Here is a 21673-nt window from a genome sequence, read left to right on the forward strand (position 1 = left end):
CCCTGTTCCCCCTTCTACGAGGAGCTCTCCTTCTCCTCCCCTTCCCCCATCCTCCTTTCCCCTTCTTCCTTTCTTTTCTCTCCCCCTCCTCTTTTCCTCATTCCCCTCCCCCTCCTCTCCACCTCTCTCCCTCGGTCTGGGCTTTAAAACTTTATAGAGGAGCAGCTAAGTGATTGAGGGAATAGAGCCAGGCCTGGGGATATCCCGGAGGTCCTGGGTTCAAATTTGGGCTCACACAGTTCATGGCTGTGTGATCTTGGGCAAGCCTGCCTATCCCTTAAACTCTTTTGCCTTGGAACCAATACTAAGACGAAAGTTATGGATTAAAAAAAAAGTCATTAGACTTGGCTATTACTCATAACCTTGACACTTTTTTGCTGTGTGACCACAGGGGATCACTTAACTTCTCTTTGGCAGTTTCCTCTTCTGTAGAATGAGAACAATAAGAGTGTTGATTGAGGATCTGAGGAGACAGCAGGGTAAAAACCCTTTGCAGGTGTTAAGGCTCTTTCTCACTAATATCTATTCTTTCCTTCCTTTCCCTTCGCCTCCCTTCACCTCTGGCTCAGGCCGGGCTGCCACCCCCTTCACCTCATCCTCTTGGCCTTTGTCCACCAGGCTTTTGGGCTTCCTTTCCTCCCACCCCCACTTCAGGTATGGAAATCATGGGATCTTAAGACCTGAACTGGGGAAGGACCCTAAAGATTATTTAGTCTCTTCCCCTTCTTTTGGAAAATAAGAACATGGAAGAGGAGAGACGGGACTAATACTAGCTGTTAGTTAGATTGTGCCTTAAGGTTTGCAAAACACTTTGCAAAGATTCTCTCATTTGATCCTCAACCACTTTGGATGGTAGGTGCTATTATTATCCTCATTTTACAGAAGAGAAAAATGAGGCAGAGGTGAAGTGACTTGTCCAGGGTCACACACACATCTGAGGTCTAATTTGATCTCAGGCCTCCATAATCTGGTCTCGTGCCCTTTCCACTGACTTGCCCGGTAGTTATGGTTCTCATTTTCATTGATTTTACCACCAGATTCCCACCCCAGGGACATTGTTAACTTGCTCCCTTTCATCTCCCCACATTTGCCAAGCCCTGTTGATGCCACCTTAGAGTGTCTCCTCCATTCTACTCCCCACTGTAAGCAGCATAGTTCCGGAGTTATTCTAACTGCCACTCTGTTCTAACTGCCACTCCAAGTGGTGCTCCTTCTTTTGTTTCTCTCCCAGAATCATAGTTTCTAGCTGGTAGGTACCTTCAAGGTCATCTAATTTCACCCCCTCGTTTTACAGAGGAAGAAACCAAGGAATAAGCAGGGAAGCAACACTCCCCTCCCCAAGGTCATACAGTAGCAGAACCAATATCTGACCCTAGGACTGGAAGGCAAGACTGGGAAGGAGCTGAGCCCTAAGGTGCAGCCCTGCTGCTGTTGTTGAACAGCTCTATTCATTGAGTGGGGGTGGGGGTCAAGAGTTACCTTTTGTTTTTTAACCCGACCTTCTTTTAAAAAAAATTTTTTTTAGTAAAATAAAACATTAAGCATTTACTATGTACCAAGCGCTGTGTTAAAGCACTGAAGATAAAAAGAGAAGACAGACCCTGCTCAAAAGCCTTTGACATTTTAATCAGAAAAATTGTATAGATGTTAAGTTTCAAATCACAGAGGCAAAGGTCCAGTGTTAACCTTCTATTTCAGAATCAATACTAAGTATCAGTTCTAAAGCAGAAGGGTGATGAGGGTTAGGCAGTTGGAGTTAGGCAGTTGGGCTTAGGCATACACAGCTAGGGATTGTCTAGGCCCAGATTGTTCTCTGGAGTTCTCATCTCCACGCCTGGTGTACTATCCACTGAATGAGCCACCTAGCAGCCCCAAGGAGGATTACTTAAAGAACCTCAGCTTAGGCCTTACCCCTTTAGGAATTAAAAAATCTAGTTAGTTATTTCTTTTTTCAACAACCAGGCTCCTGGATTCTGTCCAGTGCTGTCTTGTACTTTTCCTGGCCTTGAAAATGGAGTCAAGGCCTCCTGATGGCTGTCTGTTAACTGTATTCCCTAAGTGCCCCAGTTGTTGCCCAAGAATCTAAGTTTGCTGGGCTAAGTCCAAAGGATGGGTGGTTGTCTTGGAGACTTGGAAATAGACTTGGCATCGTGTGGCTCCTTAGCCTGGCAAGGGAGCCTGATGGAAAGGTGGCCCCAGTCCTTTAACAAAGCTAGTATGATTGTAGGGCCTTTTAAAAAAGCCCTTTTAGACACTATTTGGACCAGGGACTCTTTTGCTTATAGCAAAACTCTGAGCCTATTAATTATAGTTTCCCTTTTTAGCTTCCTTTATAACTAGGTAGAATGATTTCCTTGCTATTCTTGTCCATTTTCCACTGGGGCTTGGAGCCATACAGATTACAGCAAAAAGTGACAATAGGGAGCAGCTGGGTAGCTCAGTGGATTGAGAACTAGGCCTAGAGATGGGAGGTTCTAGGTTCAAATCTGGCTTCAGACACTTCCTAGCTGTGTGACCCTGGGCAAGTCACTTACTCTCCATTGCCTAGCCCTTATCACTCTTCTCCCTTGGCAGTAAACAGTATTGATTCTGAGATGGAAGGTATGGGTTTAAAAAAAAAAGTGATAATAATCTAGTTAAACCCCATTCATCTTGCAGATAAGGAAGGAGAGGTTTTTCAGGAGGTACCAGAGCTCCTGGGTTCTCTGGCCTCTAGTTCCTCTGCACAGGATGGAAGAAGAGGGGTGCATCTCTTGCTTGCTGTGAAGTAGCACATTGGATGGGCCTTGGGGTAGCTGAGTTGGGTGCTAATCCCTGGAGACCTCAGACTTGTCAGACTCAGGGTCAGGTGAGAGCATTGTACAGCACTGTTGAACGTGATCTTGTTCTTAGCATCATGGCAAGACCACTCTTGGATATTGATTACCTGCTGTGCAAGGCTGGACTTGGCTCTAGGGGGACACAAAGGAGATTCACTGAGCAGATACCACATAACAGACAGGAAATGTTGATATAACCAGTGGAGGAAGTGCCAGGACAATTTGCCCAAGTAATTAGCACGGGCTATGTTGTAGGAGCTCCCAGTGGGTAGGGAAGATTGTACCCTGGATCATTTTTGCTCCTCTTGTTTCTGAGCCATTCTTTAAGAATGCCTTCACTTTTTTTTTTAAACCCCCTTACCTTTTATATTAGTATCGGTTCTAAAACAGAAGAGCAGCAAGACGTAGGTTAAGTGACATCCTCAGGAGCACACAGCTAGGCAGGGTCTAGGGCTACATTTGAACCCAGGTCCTACTGACTCTAGGCCCGGGACTCAATCCATTGTGCTACCTAGCTGCCCCAAGAATGCCGTTAACTTTTGAAAGACTCCTACCTTAAAAAAAAAAAAAAAAAGGAAAAGAAGTTCTTTGAGGAGTAAGTACTAGATTAATCTAGAAAATCAGTGCAAACCTACTTTTATATGTTCCATGGCTTTTTTTTTTTTAATGGCACTGATTGGGTCAGGGCATTCAGATTGCAAGTTCCTATTTGGAGAAAAGATTTTGTGAGAAGACTGTATTCCTATGAGGTCTTTGCAAAGAAAACTTCTATTTGATAGGAAGGTTTAGGTACACTTGCATTTATGCCCAGTCTAGGTTTTCTAATTCTTTCTCAGATTCTCTCTGGACCACTTTATTTCTGACAACATTGATGTGTGAACATTTGACATAAGTCTTTGAGGTGAAATCGGAGCTTTAGGAGGTCTAGTGATGCGAGAGCTCCCAAGTCTTTACTCCTGACCCAGGTCTGAATTGCTGCTCAGCTGTTGAAGCCCCTGTGTGACCTTGGGCAAGTCTTTGACCTTTAACTCAGGATTTGTTTCCTCTTCTGTGAAATGAGGGGGTTGGATTCTGTGGTCTCTAATCCTATGAAAACCCCATTCTCAGGAGGATAGTTGGAGGGGCGGGGAGGGTGACGATCCAGGAGCCTGGAAATTCTTCTCCTTTTCAGATTATCTTTGCAAACCTGAGGACAACATCTACAGTATTGATTTTACCCGCTTCAAAATTCGTGATCTGGAAACGGGGACGGTGCTATTTGAGATTGCCAAACCTTCTGCTTCAGGTAGGCTGCCCCCTCATTGTGGGAGGCAGGTGCTTCCCTTGGGCAAAGTTGGGCTGTAGAGCCATGGGTATTGGTGGAGTCTGTTTTCCTGACCTTCTACTCCATTCCTCACCATTTGAGAGCATCTGATGTCTTCTGCTAAGGCAACCCGTGGTCCACATTGGTGGGATCCTGAACCTAGGCTGGACTGAAGGAGCATCAAGTCAGTAGGCGCCTCTCCCTTAAGTGCATTTCTGGCAAAGCTACTGTGATCATTCAGGATCGGGTCTTTCTATTCCCTTGCCTTTCCCTCCTTGCTGTTTTTCCCGTCAAATCTTTTCAGGGTTTGCTCTTTCCCTCCAGATATCCAAGTTTATGTCCCAACTCTTCAGCATCCCAGGGCAGATCAGAAGCCTGGGGAAGCTCCTGGAATCATCTCAGGGTCCCCTTGATTCTTCAGGATTGGCCTAGAATGGGAACTCTTTGGGCTTAAGGACTTAATCTGGGTATCCCTCTTCTTCATGATGTGTCTGGGTTAAGGGATTTGGAACATTTATTTAGCAGGAGGTTTAGTGCCCCCTGCCAATTGCTGAGTGGTTAGAATAGCAGCCTGGAAGCCCCCAGCCACCACCTCCTTTCCATTATTGTTTCTAGCCCTTTGAACTTGGCACTTGCTCATGTGGGTTGGTCCTCACTGGGGCCCTATGAGGTGGGGTCATGTTTTTCCCTGAGGTGTATGTGATCACCCCGTTAGAGCTCTGTTCTGTATCTCAGGTCAGCCTGGGCCTGGAGGACCTTTCCCTAAAAGTCGAGTGCCTCCATGCCCTATTTCCTGGGCTTCCTGCTGTACATTAGTGCCTGCCTGCTGTGGGTTTTCTACAGCCAGCAGTGAGATGACCAGCGGTTCTCTGAGGAGATGAGGCCACGGCCCAACTCCATCAATGAGACTTCCGGTTGTTCCCCACTCTTTCTTCTACCTGTGCCTCCAGCTGGCCAGGGACAGGCCACCAAAGGAGTAAAGTCTGTGAGAGAGGAACAAAGTCAAATCAACCAATTCCCCTTAGAGTTGAACCCGTGACCCTGCCTGCACCCATGTTGTCACCCACTGAACTCAGTTGGTGAGGGCCTGAGAGTCATCTTTTCTCTCCACCTACTGACAGGCCTCATGCTTTGTCTCTTTTCTCTCTTTGTGTTCCTGCAGACCAAGAGGAGGAGGAGGAGGAAGAAGGTGGAGAGGTAGATACCAGTGCTGGTCGTTTTGTTCGGTATCAGTTCACACCAGCCTTTCTCCGGCTCCGAACAGTTGGGGCTACGTGAGTAGCGGGTCCCAAGTGGAGGGTGCTGGGCCAGGTGCTCTGGGCTGCCCTCCCTGCTGTGGTGGGGTGGGCTCTGGATGCTAAAAGGCCCTGAGCAAAGAGAGGGGGCCACGAGGCACTTACAGAGCTCTTTCTTTCAGGGTCGAGTTCACTGTAGGAGACAAGCCTGTGTCCAACTTCCGAATGATTGAGCGGCACTATTTTCGGGAACGTTTGCTGAAAAACTTTGACTTTGATTTTGGCTTCTGCATCCCTAGTAGCAGGAACACCTGTGAACATATCTATGAGTTTCCTCAGCTCTCCGAGGATGTCAGTATGTATTTCCTTCCTTCCTATAAATCCAAATCCTTCATTTTACACATGTGGTGAGTGAGAACCCAGAGTGAAGTCACTTGCTGGATGTGTCATTTCCAGCTCTTCATGACCTCGTGGGCCCTAGCATGCCAATAGCATTCATGAGGTTTTCTTGGCAAGGATACTGGAGTGGTTTACCATTTCCTTCTTCAGTGGACTAAGGCAAATAGGCTCACACAGCTAGGAAGTATCTGAGGCCAGATTTGAACTTGGATCTCAACTCCAGGTCCAGTGCCCTGACCACTGAGCCGGCAAACTGCCTTGGCCTTACACTTAATAGGAGCTTAATAAATGTTGACTGGATTAGACTGCATTGCCTAGGATCTGGTTTCTCATCCTAAAGGCCTTCCTTCTCCATTGTTTCTGCCATTTATGACATTGGGGAGGATTAGGGCTTAACCATCAAGGTTCCCTTGGCCATGCCTGGGGTGGAGGCGGAATGAGAGGGGAGGGAAGGTGTATTGCTGTCTGACACTGCTCAACAGCAGTTCTGACAGGGTCTTCCCTGGAACGTATGCTGCTCTCTGGCTCCCCTGGGGTCCCTGACCTCCCCTCCTCCCTGCTTTGTTCTTGTGGCCCTCTCGATCCTCCACTCCACTCTCAGAACTCTAGGCTTAGAGGAGCCCCGTGGGCTCTGAGAACTTTGCCTGGTCCTTATTGCTGGTGAGGGTGGGACGAAGACTGGCGCAAAGAACAAAAAGCTCCCAGGCAGCTGAAGAAATGAAGACTTGATCCATCCAGAGATGAGGGGGGGGTTCTTTTTGGGCAAGTAGTGACAGAGGCTAGCTCTCAGGGTGTGCAGAAATGTTGTTCTGGGCACCAGGAAAGTGACCCAAGTTCAGACAATATAGGCTCTGTCCTCATGGAGCATCCAGTCTAGTAAAGGGACAAGACTTTGACAGATAATTGTAACACCCAGTAATAATATCTGAGCATGTTAGGGAGATGCATGTTAGGTGGTTCATGAAGGAAGGCTTCTAGGAGGAAGTGGCTTATGAATCGGCTTTTAAAGGATGACTGGGGAGGTCATCAGCAAAGAAGAGGAGAAGGAAGGAGAGTTCAGGCAGAGGAAGGACATGAGCACAGTGCATAGTGGAGAATGTACATGGGGAGAACTTGGATTGGGTTGGAGAGGCAGGAGGCCCCAGGTCCTGGAGGGCTTGGAAAGCCCACCCAGGGCTTTACTTGGTAGGAAGCTACAGAAGCCGTTGTAGAAGCAATTTTTGACAATTGTTTAATAACATTTTATGATTCAGGTTCTTTCCCTCCTTCCCTGAGGCAGTAAATAATCTAATATAGGTTATACCAGTGCTTTGATGCAATGCATGTTTCCATATTGCTCATCTGGCTGGGGTCTTTGGGGTCTTTAGCCCCCTGTTCTCTGATCGACCAGAGCTGACCCAAATACTTTGCCCTTAATAATTGTAAAATCACAAATACTTAGTCAGATGTTAGACCCTGATGTAGTCTCCCTCCTGGCAAGCGCCATCCCCAGACTAAATAGTAACCCAGACCCGCCAGTGCTTAGTGAGTCTCTCTGCAAGGCAGCTCTGTCTGCAGTGCTCCCTCACTACTCACCTTGTAAAGAGGAAGGGGGCAAGTGCAGAAGACGCTGGGAAGTAGGTTTTACAGGTGCTGAAGCTGATGGATGGATGGAGGGAGGGAGGGAAAGAATGAAGGATCCAGGATGATTCCTGTGTTATGCAGCTGAGTTATTAGGATATCATGGTGCCCTTGGCAGAAGTGAAGAAGGAGAGGGGGACTTTAGAGGAAAAGACGGTGAGCCTCAGTTTTCCTTTCTGTAAAATGGGGACAGCAATACCTATAATACCTCAAAGGGCAATTGTGGGAATCAAATGATAGCATCTGGAAGAAACACTTTGCAGGCCTTGAAAGGCAATTGCATTTCGGCTTTACTCTCTTACAAAACTAAAGCACTGAGTGTCCCGAGTGGGTCCTAAGAACTTCAACCTAATTAGTCTCATCTTTCAAAAATTAGCCCAAACAGTAGCATTCAGTGTGGCGCTCAAAAGATTGTGTAAACATTAACTCACTAGTCAGAGGTGGTAACTGTTAAATTCCTTTCTCCTCTGGCATAAGGAAAAGGCTTGTTAGAAGCCTGGCCGTTAGGCTTTAAGCTGAACAAATAGATGACTTCAGCTGAGGGCCTCTGATAGGTAGCACTCTGCAGCAATAGGATGAATTCCTCAGCCATGGCTGGAGAAAGCTTCTGACCTTTGTCCTCCGTGATGTATCTACCTTGAATTTGGTGTGTGTTGGATTAACCATGCCAGGTAGAGAGGAAAGCTGAGGATGGATCTTGGGGAAACTGCTCAAGGTGCAGATTGGGATCTAGGGCCTTGCAAAGTTTGGCTGAGAATACAGTAAATGGCTGGATGTTTGGTGGAGGATCCTGAGGCATTCTGCCTGAGGAAATGATTTTTAGAGTAAATGGGAGGTCACTGAGCATGGGCGCAGACAGGCTGGGTTCTGATCCCATCCCAAGTTCTGAACAGGTCTCTCTGAACCCTCTCTGGAAATTATATTCCTTCCTCAGCATCCTTTCTTCTTGCTCTCCTTTATATCTCAGAGGTGGAATAACAGGTTAGGAAAAGGCTTTTTTCAGCCAATTAAAGAAGAAAGCATATTTCTCCTTGGTTTTAGCTTTTTCCACTTGTTTGTGGTTTTCAGCAGAGGTGTCTTCTAGATCAGTGATGGGCAAACTATTCCCTGAGGGCCAGATCCAGGCCGTAGTTTTCCCATCACTGCCTTAAGCAATTCCCTAATCACTACATCTGGATGTGGGGCCCTGTAGTTTGCCCTTCACTGTTCTAGATAACTACACTCACGTGAGAGGCTTCTGAGTTTCCCTCTCTGTAAATTATATTCTTTTCTTTATTTCAAATCCTTACTTTCTGACCTGGTGGCAACTCTTAAGACAGAAGAACAAGGGCTAGGCAATTGGGGTTAAGTGATTTACCCAGGGTCACACAACTAGGAAGTGTCTGAGACTAGATTTGAACCCAGGACCTTCTGATTCCAGGCCTGGTGTTCTGTCCACTGAGCCATCTAGCTGCCCTGTAAATTATATTCCTATGCCACCTACCTAAACATAGGGTAATTACCATGTGGAGGGGCTTTGTAGACCTTTAAAGTGTCTGTTATTGAGACTTCCTACCATTTTCTAGCTCCTTGAGGGTTTGTAGAAATGCTGCTTTGTTAATTGTGATGGACACTATGCGTGTGAGATCCTGTCATTAAATCTATAAACATTTATTAAGCACCTATTATGTGCCAGGCACCGTTTCCAATCCTGGCCATACAGAAAGAGGCATAAGATGATTCCTGGAAACCCTTCCACTGACCTGGGCTTGCCATCATCCTGCACTGACTTGTCAGAGACAGACTCACTGATGAATGCTAGCAATGACAGGAGTTTTATCTGTGTCGTGGCCACTGGGCTGCCTCTTAGTTTCTCTTTGCCCTTCTTCTCTGTTCACAGTTCGCCTCATGGTGGAGCACCCTTATGAGACCCGCTCCGACAGCTTCTACTTTGTGGACAACAAGCTGATCATGCACAACAAAGCCGACTACGCCTACAATGGGGGGCAGTAGCTGCAGGAAGGCGGCGAGGGACCACACCACCCCAACCACGTTCACCGCCGGCCTCAGCAGAGTGGGGGCCAGCAGCTTCCTCTCCATCAAAGGAGACGCTGAGCAGGGCTGCTCTTTCCTTCCCCAACATCCTTTCCTCCTTTCTTCTTGCTGTCCCTTAGATCTCAAAGGTACTCTTGTTGAATAACGGGTTAGGATATGGCCTCTTTCAGCCAGTTAAAGAAGAAAGCTTATTTCAACTTGGTTTTAGCTGTGTTTGTGCTTTTCAGCAGAGGTCTCTCTTAGAGAACTACACTCAAGTGGGAGTCCTCTGGAGGGCTTCGCAGACAAGTCAACAGCTGCTTTTTGTTGAGCAGACTTCTGTCCTTGGGGCTGTGGAAGTCTTCAAATTGGGCCTCTGCTTCTGGTCTTCCTCCTCTTTTGGGTTTACTGCCTTGCCAGGCATGGTCTTTTCTGACTAAACTTGTCCCCATACCAGCCCAAAGAGCTTGGGGTGGAAGGAACAGGAGGGCAGGACAGGGCTTTGGCTTACGGGTGGTTGAGTCATGGGGCCATATCCTCGAGGACCCTGGCTTTCTGTTTGGTTCCCAGGACTCTCGGTCAGGTTTGGCGTCTTCTCCTGGAGTCAGGCAGGTCTCAGCTTCCCAGAAGGGAAATTCTCAGACAGGACTCCTCTCTTCAAACTGGCAGTGCCTTCCTGTCCTCATTTTGGGGGAGCTTTAAGTCCATGGCCAATTTGGCTTCTGCCGCCTTATGTGCTCATTTCATCTCATTAGATAGAATGTATTGATTTTATTTGTGGGGGTAATCGTTTACTCTGGGAGCAGCCTGTTGCTACTCAGGCTTTCCCCCACTGTATTATTTTAAAAAATTCTGACCTTCTCAAAGATTTTATACTCTGACAATGGTGTTTCCACTTTATCTGATCTGAGGCTAGACTTAAAATAGTATTAATCCAGGTTTCTGGAATCCATTGTGGTCATCAAGTGAGCTATAGTTATAAACCAGCACCATCTTAAAAGAAAGAAGTGTAGTTTATAGCGAGTGTGGCTGGGAGGTTTGGAGGAAGGACAGGGGACACTAAAAGTCCAGATTAGAGCTACTCCAACTTTTCAGAAACTTCTCAACTTGATTTTTCACTAAAGTTTTCAGAATCTTGCCTGGCTCTCAGACCAAAGTAAATGTTGTGGCCCTTGTAGCTATTGGACAAGAGAGTGTGTGAGGTTTAGGGGAAGATGAGAAAGGTTGGCTTGGCCTCTCAGAGAGATGGCCCGCCAGGCCTTGCTCATCTTACTGGGTACCCCTGCTTCAGACTTGGCTTTATTGATTGGTTCCTCTCTTTAGCCACAAACAGCTGATTGTTTGGGTAATTTTATGGTGCTCGACCAAAACATGGATTTTTAACAAGCAGATTGTCATTGCTTTGGTCACCATTAGCATTAGTCTAAAGATGTCTGGTGGAAGTCCCCAGAGGGGTTGTCATGAAAGCCCTGAGAGAACCACTAACACTGGGAGAAAGCCATGCCCTTTGATAGGGAGGAGAAGACATTCCTAGAAAGGCAGGGCTGCCATTTTGCTTGGGTGTCCCTGCCTCTATTTGCCTGAGACCCTCTGGTCATTATGTAGTTGCTGGCATGGCTCCTAAAACTTGGGCAAAGGGAATGGGTCAAGACTTGTATCTTGGGGCTGCTTGTGCCTGTGCCCTGTGTCTTGGCTGCATCCCCACCCCAAAGCTGGGTCCTTTGCCCAGAGGTTGAGCTAGAGAGCTGAGTGAGCGAAGGGGCCATCTCCCTGCTGGGGAGACAGATCCTGAGATGGGAGCTGAGCAGAAATCCTGGTGCCTTACCTGTGGCTTTGTCCCAGTGCTGCTGGGGAAGCATTCTCGTGGTTTCCTCTTTTTTTCATGGGCAGGTGTTAGCCTCTGCCTTATGACCTTTGGTTTTCCTTTTAGCCGTGCTGATGGGCAGCAGATTCTGACTGGTCTCTTCTTCCCCCAGCAGAGTGCCCACATGGGTGTTCTTTGGGAGCTATGCACATCACCACTTGCACCACCATGTCTCAGCCATAGAGTGTGTTCCTGGGGCTCTGCACTCCATCCAACTATCCTGGATGATTTCCTGGATGTATGGGTCAAAAGGGACTAGGTTCTGTTTTAGAATTAACTTTCCTTCTCATTGTGTAGTGTTCTCACGTTTAGTGTTCTCTTTCCCCAGAAATAGGAGGCCAGAGAGGCCACGCTTGTGTTTGAGGCTGTGGGTCTGGTTTGGCTGGTACTCTAACCTGTCCCTCACAAACCTCTCTTGGACTCGCTAGAGACTCTGGGAACCCAAGAGAAGTGAAATGAGAAGAAGCCAGTGCTGCTGGTGTCTACTTTCTAGCTTGTGTCCTTGGGGAGTCAAGAAATGCTAGAAACTGAGGAGCAGTTTAGAATCAGAATCTGTAGCTACGGTGAGACAAGATGAGGACATCACAGTTCTCTATCTAGTAGTAAAACTAGACAGGAAGGGGAACCAGAGGCCAATGTCCTGAGGTTTCGAGACTAGCACTTGGCCTTAGGTGGTAGGACTACCCGTAAGGGGAGGGAGGCCCATGCCCTGCGAGGGTTCATTCCTAAGACGTGATAATTCCAGGAGACATGCTGGGACCACTCGGTATAAGGTGGATTCTGATCTATGCGTCCTTCTTTGGCCTTTCCCTGGTGTCCACTTGTATTTCACTAGAGAGCATCACAGTAGCCAGTCCTTTCCCTCAGAGCCTCGGGGCTATGATTCCCTTCTCCAAAGAAGATCCTCATTTGTTTAAGTGAAGCACCCCAAAGGGTAAGTAGAGAACAAATGAAGGTAGATTTGGGCCACCCCTTCCCTCACAGCTTGAAGCTAGTGCCTCCCAAGACACGTGGCCTCTCTGCCTTGTTACTAGATGACAGACAGTGCTGATGCTTTGGGACTGCTCAAGCAAGCCCTGGCTGAGTCTTCAGAAAGAGGAGGGAAGCGCATCTGTAGGGGTTTACTGCAGGGCATTTTCACTTGCTGAAGAACACATGCAAGAGATGTTACTTTTTGATATTGTAGCTGTGAGCAGCTCCCCAGAGAGGTAGGTCTGCGTGAGCTCATGCAGCCTCTTAGGTGATGGCCTCCTCTTCGGGGGTCTGCTGGCCCAGAGATTGGGGCAGAGTGCTCAGACGAAAGGTCCAGCATGGGCCCTTGTGCTGGGCAACAGTATTCCCAAATGCAGAAATTACCTCCCGGGAGTATGAGCCCAGTGAGCTGAGGCCCTCCATTGCTGCCATCTATCTCCGTGTTACTCATTTCTTTTGTACAAGAAGGATCTGGTGGTTGGTGGATTCTCCCTCTTGTTTTACAAAGGATCATGTAAATTCATTGAAGTTGTAAAATTCTATTTTTTCCATGTAAATCTATTTTCACAGAATGTAAGAAGCATCAGTGACCTGGTCTATACCTCTCCCTCTCTTCCCTACTCTCTCCACCTGAGACCTTTCTTCCATTGTAATGTCTCTGTGTCCAAAGTGAACTAGGTGACTTATTTGTATAAAATGTTATTTTGTCACAATCGATAGGAATAAAAGGACATTTTCACATTATGTATCATGTCTGTTTCTCCCCTTTATGACCTCTTTATTAAGAGGACTGAATAACCCCCTTCCCCCCTCCCTTTTTTTTTAAGCCTTACCTTCCTTCTTAATATCAGCTCTAAGAAGAGTGGCAAGGAAGAAGCAATTGGGGTTAGGTGACTTGCCCAGGGTCACACAGCTAGGAAGTGTCTGAGGTCAGAACAGAACCTAGGATCTCCCATCTCTGGGCTTGGCTCTCAGTCCACTGAGCCACCCAGCTGCCCGGGGTCAGAATAATCTTTTCACTAGTGATGATTTAACAGTACAGAGGTAAGTAGCTTTATTATAAGATCGTATTCCATGGCTTTGCGTTCACAAAGAAGCTTTTGGAGTTTGAACAATTTGATTCTAACTTAAAACTCTTAGTCAAGGTGGGTGATCCACCACCTACTGCCCCTTTTGAAGTCCTCTACCGTTATCCTTCTGAAAGAATTTGATACGCAGACTGAGGTTCCATGTTTAACTCCTGTCCCCTGATGATGATCTGTATGACCTCGGGCAAGTAATGTAACATCCCGGAGCTTTACCCCATTTGCATGGGATTCATTTTTTTGTACTCTGGGGGAGAACACTGACTGCTGCCCCCAGGCTCAGGCCTTAAGGAGGTCAGTTCAAGGAATAAGGAGTTTATCCTGGAGAAGAGAAGACTTGGGGGTGTGGGGAGCTTGAGGGCTCTTCTACCCACGCCAGCAGGGCAGACCTAGGGACAGTGTGTGGAAATGTCTAGGTGGCAAGTGTTGGTTCAGTCTGAGGAACAAACCTAGTTCTCCTGTTGGTGATCTGGATGTGTCATAGAAGCCGTCCTGTTTAAGCCCTGACTGGATTTGAGGACAGCCAAGATGGCTTCCATTTTTGAGATTCTGTGGAATTAATCACCACCACCAGGGTTGTACCTTGGCCTGGGCTGATGCCTCCATGACTGATGGTGTTTGAGCTCTGATCTAGGGGCTCTCCTGCCACTGTATCACTACCACCTCGGCACCTTTACCCAATTTCCAGTATCAGTCTTTCCTTTGATTTAAAAGTGCTGGTCCTGGGAGCCTCTTTTGAAAATCAGACACATTGGAAATGATCAGCTAATGACCCGCAGCTGTCATTCATTCAGGAAACATGTTGGCAAACTGCCCTCTAGATTTCAAGCTCCGAGTGCCACCCAATAGGCCTAGCCACGGCAAGGCTTCTATCATATGTCTTGCATTTGGGGGGTTTGGGTGGGGGGGGGGACCGCTGCCTCGCCAAGTCTGCCCTCAGTTCCACAGTTATTCTTCCCCTCGCCAACCCCTTATTCTGTATACTCACTGGAGGGAAAATGAATTTTAAGGGTATGTTGCCATGACGGAATTTTAGGAAGTTGTGAAGAACCTCAGAAGCTTGATCCATCTTCAGCGAGGTGTCACCTTTATTTGAATAACTCCAGGGAGGGGAACCTACTACTTTTGGGGACTCCCCGTTCCATGGGGCAGCTTGAACAATGCAGAGGTTGTCCTTGGGCTAGGTGTAAACTTGCCTCCCCCATTGCCCTGTGTTCTACCCCTTTTGGTCACTAAGACTTGACACTGGGGGTACAAAGACAGAGTCTCTGCCCTCAAAAAGTTTGATAATACTGTAAGAAACAACATATATAGATAACGATATCCATATATCTATGTATATGTTCCTAGGGAATGCCCAATTTTTTTTTTTTCCCGTCGGGAGGGTGAGAACACTTAATGGATGGATGAAATGTGAAATTGATCTCAAAAGACTGAAGCCAGATTTTTTTGTCAGGTGTGTAAATGGAATTAGCTCACCCTTATTCATTCTTTAGACTCTAGCCACCAGGAACAATGTCACCCCACCCAACTTAGAATTAAGTGACCCACACTTAATAGTAAGTGACAAATCAAAAACAAGGTCCAAAACAGTGTTGAGGCTGCTATTTGTCCACGTGAAACTGGAGGTGGATGTAGGAAGTGATGAAAGATGCTGTCTTTTAAATATGATGGTAACTTCCTGTAGAGGGCAGTTGGCGGTTTGAACTTGATGTTGAAGGAGCTCTGGTGAGACCTCAGACGGCTTCCCTTTGAATTGTCACATGGGTAAGTGAGGCCGACTCTCTCTTCCCTTGGCGTTTCTGGAGGCTCTACCCTCAAGGAGGCCTCTCTTATTGGAGGAGGCCTTGTGGCTAGAAGCCTTGTTTAATTCACCTCTGTGCCCCCTCTGCTGGGGCCTCTGAATCCCTACCTGGTCCAGGCCAGAGTTTCTCTGTCTCAATTTTCCTACCTTCAACCTTCTTAATTGTAAATAAACCACCATAAAAGTCATCCTGACTTGGGTCTCTATTATTTTGAAATCGAGTTAATTGACTTCTGGTGATCAACTTTAAATATCAAATCCAATCATAATAATTCCCCTTTTTCCCCCTCTTACACAGGCAAGAGTCTATTTTACTGGAAGTTGCAACAGGAATGCCTGAAACTTCTTGGACAGGTGAGTGAGATGACCAAACCTATGCTTTCAGAAACGTCAACTTGGAAATTGTGGAGAATGAATTGGGAGAGGGAAGATAAGAGAAAAGGAGACCAATGAGGGAGAGGAAATGGGGGTCTGAGTTAGGAGTGCCAATCTCAAGAAGCAGACACATGTGATGTTAAAAAGCTGTGGGGGAGGACAGAGAAGTGTCAAGGATGGCTGAGATTTTGAACCTGGGTGTACATGACGACTTTCTGAAAGTTAGAAAAAGGAAGTGATTTGTGGGGCGGCAGAGATGGAGATAAGTTCTGTTCTGGATATGTTGGATTTGAGATGACTCCAGGGCATACAGGTGGAGACGCCCATTTTGCAGCAGGAGATGTGGGATTGGAGGTAGAGATGAAGGCTGGCTGTGTAGATTTGGGGGACATCTTATATGGAAATGATCATTGGACCCATGGGAATTGATGAGGTCACACAATTGGACTGGGCGGTTAGATCACTCATAGTTTCAATCTAGTACTGGACTGCCCCCATTATGAGCAAGAGGTGAAGCAGGGGCAATGAATGGCAACTGCTTTTTCTGAGAGTTTGTGAAAGGGAAGAGAAAAGATGGGAACTTAAGGGTGTTAAACTGGAAAAAACACAGAACTATTAAATAGTCAGAAAAACCACCCTCTAATTAAGGAGAGGGGTTCAGCATAATTCCTCTCAGGCCTCCACACAGAGCTGTGTGCCACAAACCCACAGAGCCCTGAGACTGGCTGCTCTGGCCATGGACCCCTGGGAACTTGCCATCCACACTAAATTGACAGCTCTGAAGCCCCATAGAATGTGGGCAAACTTATATACCCTTTTAGGGGGGAACTGGGGACTGAGGATGGGAAAAGTATGGTTGATTGGCTTTACAATGGCAACAAAGAAAATGAGGAGCCCTCATAGGATTATCAGTGAAAGGTTGATGCTTTACAACCAGATAGAAAAGGGAAAAGTCCAGCCAAGGGCTGGGCTACCTTGGTAAAGGACTTTAGGCTAAGGGGAGAGACCATTGGGACAAAAAGGGTACTTGACACCTGATGGGATTAGCTAGCTCCACTTAAACTACTTTAAAGTCTATTAATCTGAATTTGAGAAGTTGGATTTTTCCCTCAGGGGGAAACTCATGTGAGGAAGTCAAACTTGAGGTCTTCCCACTCAAGTTAACTAAACTGGGGGGTTATTAGACCTCACCACACCTCAGGAGGCTATAAGTTTGGAGGTTTCTGGATTCCACTTCAGAAGGAAAGGAGCTAGTGGATAATATAAATTGATGGCCTCTATTGAGAGTGACAACTTTGTTTTATGAAACTCCCAAATTTGCCTGTTCCTTGGGAACTTGACTGCAGGGAAGTCCAAGGCTAACCCTTGTCTTAGACCAGTGATTCCCAAAGTGGGTGCTACCACCCCCTAGTGGATGCTGCAGCGATCCAGGGAAGCCGTGATGGCCACACTTTTTTTGTATTACATTCTATTCTGAGTTCAATAAATAGTTTCATAATTTCCAGGGGGCACTAAGTAATATTTTTTCTGGAAAGGGGGCGGTGGTAGGCCAAAAACGTTTGGGAACCATTGGCTTAGACTGAACAATAAACCTTAAAATACCCAGTGATCTCAGCTTAGATAGAATTAGTAGATTGAATAAAATCTTTAGTACCCTTTTGTGTTTCAAGTTTTTCCCATTGTATCTAGGTCTCTCCCATGTAGTCCAGTCCCTGACTGTGTAAGAGGGAGATTTTAGGTATTTTATAGATATATATTTAAAGTGTGGCCGCCAGGAATCAACAATTCAGGTTGATTCCGTAATTAAATCAGACCCAAGTCAGCTTCGGGTTAAGGCAGTTTATTTACAATTAGGAAGGTAAAGGTACGGGAATAAAGAGAAAGGGAGAGGCTAGTCCAGGCCTGCAGAGGCCTGGACGAGAGAGAAGGTTAAAAGGCTAAATAAATTAGGCTGCAAGCCACAAGGCCTAGCAACCAGATAGGCTAGTGCCTGCTAAAGGCAGAGTTTGGAAACGGCCTAGGTAGGCCAAGGAAGTCAGCCTAACTTACCCTCATGACAATACAGAGTGCAAGCGGTCTTCGGTCTCAGGAGATCCTTCAGCACCAAGTTCAAGGCGGGAACTGCCTCCACAAGAGGTAACCAACATACTTAAAGAGATAATGTCTTTCATCACTTCCCGTGGATCCACCTCTAATTCAAGTGGACAAATGGCAGTCTCTGCACTGATTTGGACTGCCCAAAGGGCAGTCTCTTGTTCTTGATTTGTTACTTATTGTCATGTGTTGGTAACTTGGCTCCCCTCCCCTCTAAGGGAGTGGGAATGACCTCATCTCAGGTAGGTAGACTTTTGACTATAGAATAGACTAGAGCTAATTCTATTTACACAACTGGAATCCTCCTTCCTTGTCTACATTGTAAGCCAATCAAGTATCTTTCCTTATTCCCCAGAATGTATATAGGACCCCAAGTTCTTCGGCTCATTGGAAAATCCCTTTTTAAGGTGCTTTTCCTGAGAGACAGTGTTCCCCGAGTCCCAGAGCTTCATCTCTGAATGGTGTTTTGTGCATGACTCTGTAGGGCCAATTACAGCAATGTCTTTCTTGTCGTGATTAAAGACTTGTTCTAACTCCTTTGGTGGTTCTGTGTTTTTCAAGGTTGACATATTTGGAGGTCCCACTGAGATTCAAAGTTATTGCTGCTTAAGCCACCTGCCAGAGTGACTCCAGATGTGTGACATTCACAGGAACCTATTGAATTTGTCAACTGGGTTTTTTTGGGGAACTCCAAGTTTGCTCCTGTCCCCTGAGAACTGGCCCTGAGGAGGGTGTTTCAGACTGAACAATAGACCTTAAAGTACTTAGTGATCCCAGTTTAGGTGGGACTATTGGACAGCCAAATGTTAAGTACCTTTTTCATCTTAGTTTCTCCCATTGTATCAAAGTCCTCTCCCAGGTAGCCCAGCCCTTGGCTGGACCCTTTCCTTTTGTATCCATTGTAAAGCATCAGCCTTTCCCCGTATATAAGTTCCCAAGTTCTTATTCTTTGGAGAATCATCTTGAGCATTGTCCCTCCCAGAGATACTGTCCCCAAAGCTCCAGGGTTCTGACTCTGTGTAGTATTTTGGTGCCTGGCTCTGTGTAGAGGCCAATTATTATGGATCTCTTTCCTGATTAAAGACTTCGTTTTGCTGACTACTTTAGTAGTTTTGTGTTTTACCAAGTTGCCAAGTTCTAGTCCGACCTCAACTTAGCAGGTTGGCTGGGTAAGTGAAACTCTCATTCAGTAAAAAAGTTTTTTGGTAGTTTGGCACTAAACAAGAAAATTGATTTGTAGAATGGTCATTTTTATTATGTTAGCTCATCCTACCCATGAGCAATCAATGTTTTTCTAATTGTTTAGATCTAGTTTTAATTGTTTGGAAAGTAGTTGTATTCATATAATTCCTGTGTTTTGGTAGATAAGATTCCCAAGTATTTTATGTTATCTAGGGTGATTTTATTTTATTTTATTTTATTTGGGGGGGGGGAACATTTTATTTTTTATTTTTTTGATTTTTTCCTTTAATAATTTTTATTTTTTAGAAAAGTTAACATGGTTCCATGATTCATGCTCTTACTTTCCCCTTCACCCCTCCCCCACTTCTCCCCCCACCCCCATAGCCAATGCGCATTTCCACTGGTTTTAACGTGTGTCATTGATCAAGACCTATTTCCAAATTGTTGATAGTTGCATTGGTGTGGTAGTTTCGAGTCTGCATCCCAGTCATGTCCATCTCAACCCATGTGTTCAAGCAGTTGCTTTTCTTCTGTGTTTCCACTCTTGCAGTTCTTCCTCTGAATGTGGGTAGCATCTTTACCATAAGTTCCTCAGAACTGTCTGGGTCATTGTATTGCTGCTAGTGCAGAAGTCCATTACATTCGATTTTACCACAGTGTATTGGTCTTTGTGTACAATATTCTTCTGGATCACCTCCTTTTGCTCTGCATCAAATTCCTGGAGGTCTTTCCAGTTCACATGGAATTCTTCCAGTTTATTATTCCTTTGAGCACAATAGTATTCCATCACCAGCATATACCACAATTTGTTAGGCTATTCCCCAATTGAAGGACATACCCTCGTTTTCCAGTTTTTTGCCACCACAAAAAACGCAGCTATAAATATTTTCATACAAGTCTGTTTATCTATGATCTCTTTGGGGTACAAACCCAGCAATGGTATGCCTGGATCAAAGGGCAGGCATTCTTTTAGAGCTCTTTGGGCATAGTTCCAAATTGACAGCCAGAATGGTTGGATCAGTTCACAACTCCACCAGCAATGCATTAATGTCCCAATTTTGCCACATCCCCTCCAACATTCATTACTCTCCCCTTCTTTCATTTTAGCCAATCTGCTAGGTGTGAGGTGATACCTTAGAGTTGTTTTGATTTGCATTTCTCTAATTATTAGAGATTTAGAGCACTTTCTCATGTGCTTATTGATAGTTTTGATTTCTTTATGTGAAAATTGCCTATTCATGTCCCTTGCCCATTTATCAATTGGGGAATGGCTTGATTTTTTTATACAATTGATTTAACTCCTTGTATATTTGAGTAATTAGACCCCTGTCAGAGTTTTTTGTTATAAAGATTTTTTCCCAATTTGTTGTTTCCCTTCTAATTTTGATTGCATTGTTTTTGTTTGTACAAAAACTTTTTAATTTAATATAATCAAAATTATTTATTTTACATTTTGTAATTTTCTCTAACTCTTGCTTGGTTTTAAAATCTTTCCTTTCCCAGAGATCTGACAGGTATACTATTCTGGGTTCACTTAATTTTTTTATAGTTTCCCTCTTTATATTCAAGTGATTCACCCATTCTGAATTTATCTTGGTGTAGGGTGTGAGATGTTGATCTAGACCTAATCTCTCCCATATTGTTTTCCAAATTTCCCAGCAGTTTTTGTCAAATAATGGATTTTTGTCCTAAAAGTTGGGCTCTTTGGGTTTATCATACACTGTCTTGCTGACGTCATTTACCCCAAGTCTATTCCACTGATCTTCCCTTCTGTCTTTTAGTTAGTAACATATTGTTTTGATGACTGATGCTTTATAGTATAGTTTAATATCTGGTACTGCTAGGCCCCCTTCCTTCACATTTTTTTTCATTATCTCCCTTGATATTCTTGATCTTTTGTTATTCCAAATGAACTTTGTTATAGTTTTTTCTAATTCAGTGAAAAAGTTTTTTGGTAATTTGATAGGTATGGTGCTAAATAGGTAAATTAATTTGGGTAGAATGGTTATTTTTATTATGTTAGCTCGTCCTACCCATGAGCAATCAATGATTTTCCAATTGTTTAGATCTAGTTTTAATTGTTTGGAAAGTGTTTTGTAGTTGTTTTTGTATAATTCCTGTGTTTGTTTTGGTAGATAGATTCCTAAGTATTTTATATTGTCTAGTTTGATTTTAAATGGTGTTTTTCTCTCTACCTCACGCTGCTGTGATGTGTTAGAAATATATAGAAATGCTGATGATTTATGTGCATTTATTTTGTATCCTGCAACTTTGCTAAAGTTGTTGATTATTTCTGCAAACTTCTTAGTTGATTCTCTAGGATTTTTAAAGTATACCATTATATCATCAGCAAAGAGTGATAGCTTAGTCTCCTCATTGCCTATTTTGATACCTTCAATTTCTTTTTCTTCTTTAATTGCTACTGCTAGTGTTTCTAGTACAATGTTGAATAATAGAGGTGATAATGGGCATCCTTGTTTCACTCCTGATCTTATTGGAAAGGCTTCTAATTTATCCCCATTGCATATGATGCTTGTTGATGGTTTTAGATATATATTGTTTATTATTTTTAGGAAAGGTCCTTCTATTCCTATACTTTCTAGTGTTTTCAGTAGGAATGGGTGTTGTATTTTGTCAAAGGCTTTTTCAGCATCTATTGAGATAATCATGTGATTTTTGTTTGTTAGCTTGTTGATATAGTCAATTACGTGGATGGTTTTCCTCTATGTTGAACCATTCTTGCATTCCTGGCATAAATCCCACTTAATCATGATGGATAACCCTCTTGATCACTTGCTGGAGTCTAGTATTCTAGTCTAGTACTTGCTTGTATTCTATTTAAGATTTTTGTATCTATGTTCATTAGGGAGATTGGTATATAGTTTTCTTTCTCTGTTTTTGATCTCCC

General features: G+C 44.9%; 1 protein-coding gene across 1 annotated transcript in view; it reads left to right on the plus strand.

Annotated features, from left to right (window-relative positions):
• Positions 1–9484, plus strand: part of UNC119B (unc-119 lipid binding chaperone B) — a 14622-nt gene extending 5138 nt beyond the window's left edge. The window contains exons 2-5 of the mRNA XM_044658844.1: positions 3991–4104; positions 5285–5396; positions 5540–5712; positions 9256–9484. Of these exons, the coding sequence (XP_044514779.1) occupies positions 3991–4104; positions 5285–5396; positions 5540–5712; positions 9256–9368 (512 nt within the window). The 3' untranslated portion in view covers positions 9369–9484. The remainder of the gene's footprint in view (positions 1–3990; positions 4105–5284; positions 5397–5539; positions 5713–9255) is intronic.
• The last annotated feature ends 12189 nt before the right edge of the window (positions 9485–21673 follow it).

This window comes from Gracilinanus agilis, chromosome 1 (assembly GCF_016433145.1).
Source record: "Gracilinanus agilis isolate LMUSP501 chromosome 1, AgileGrace, whole genome shotgun sequence".
NCBI classification, from domain to species: domain Eukaryota; kingdom Metazoa; phylum Chordata; class Mammalia; order Didelphimorphia; family Didelphidae; genus Gracilinanus; species Gracilinanus agilis.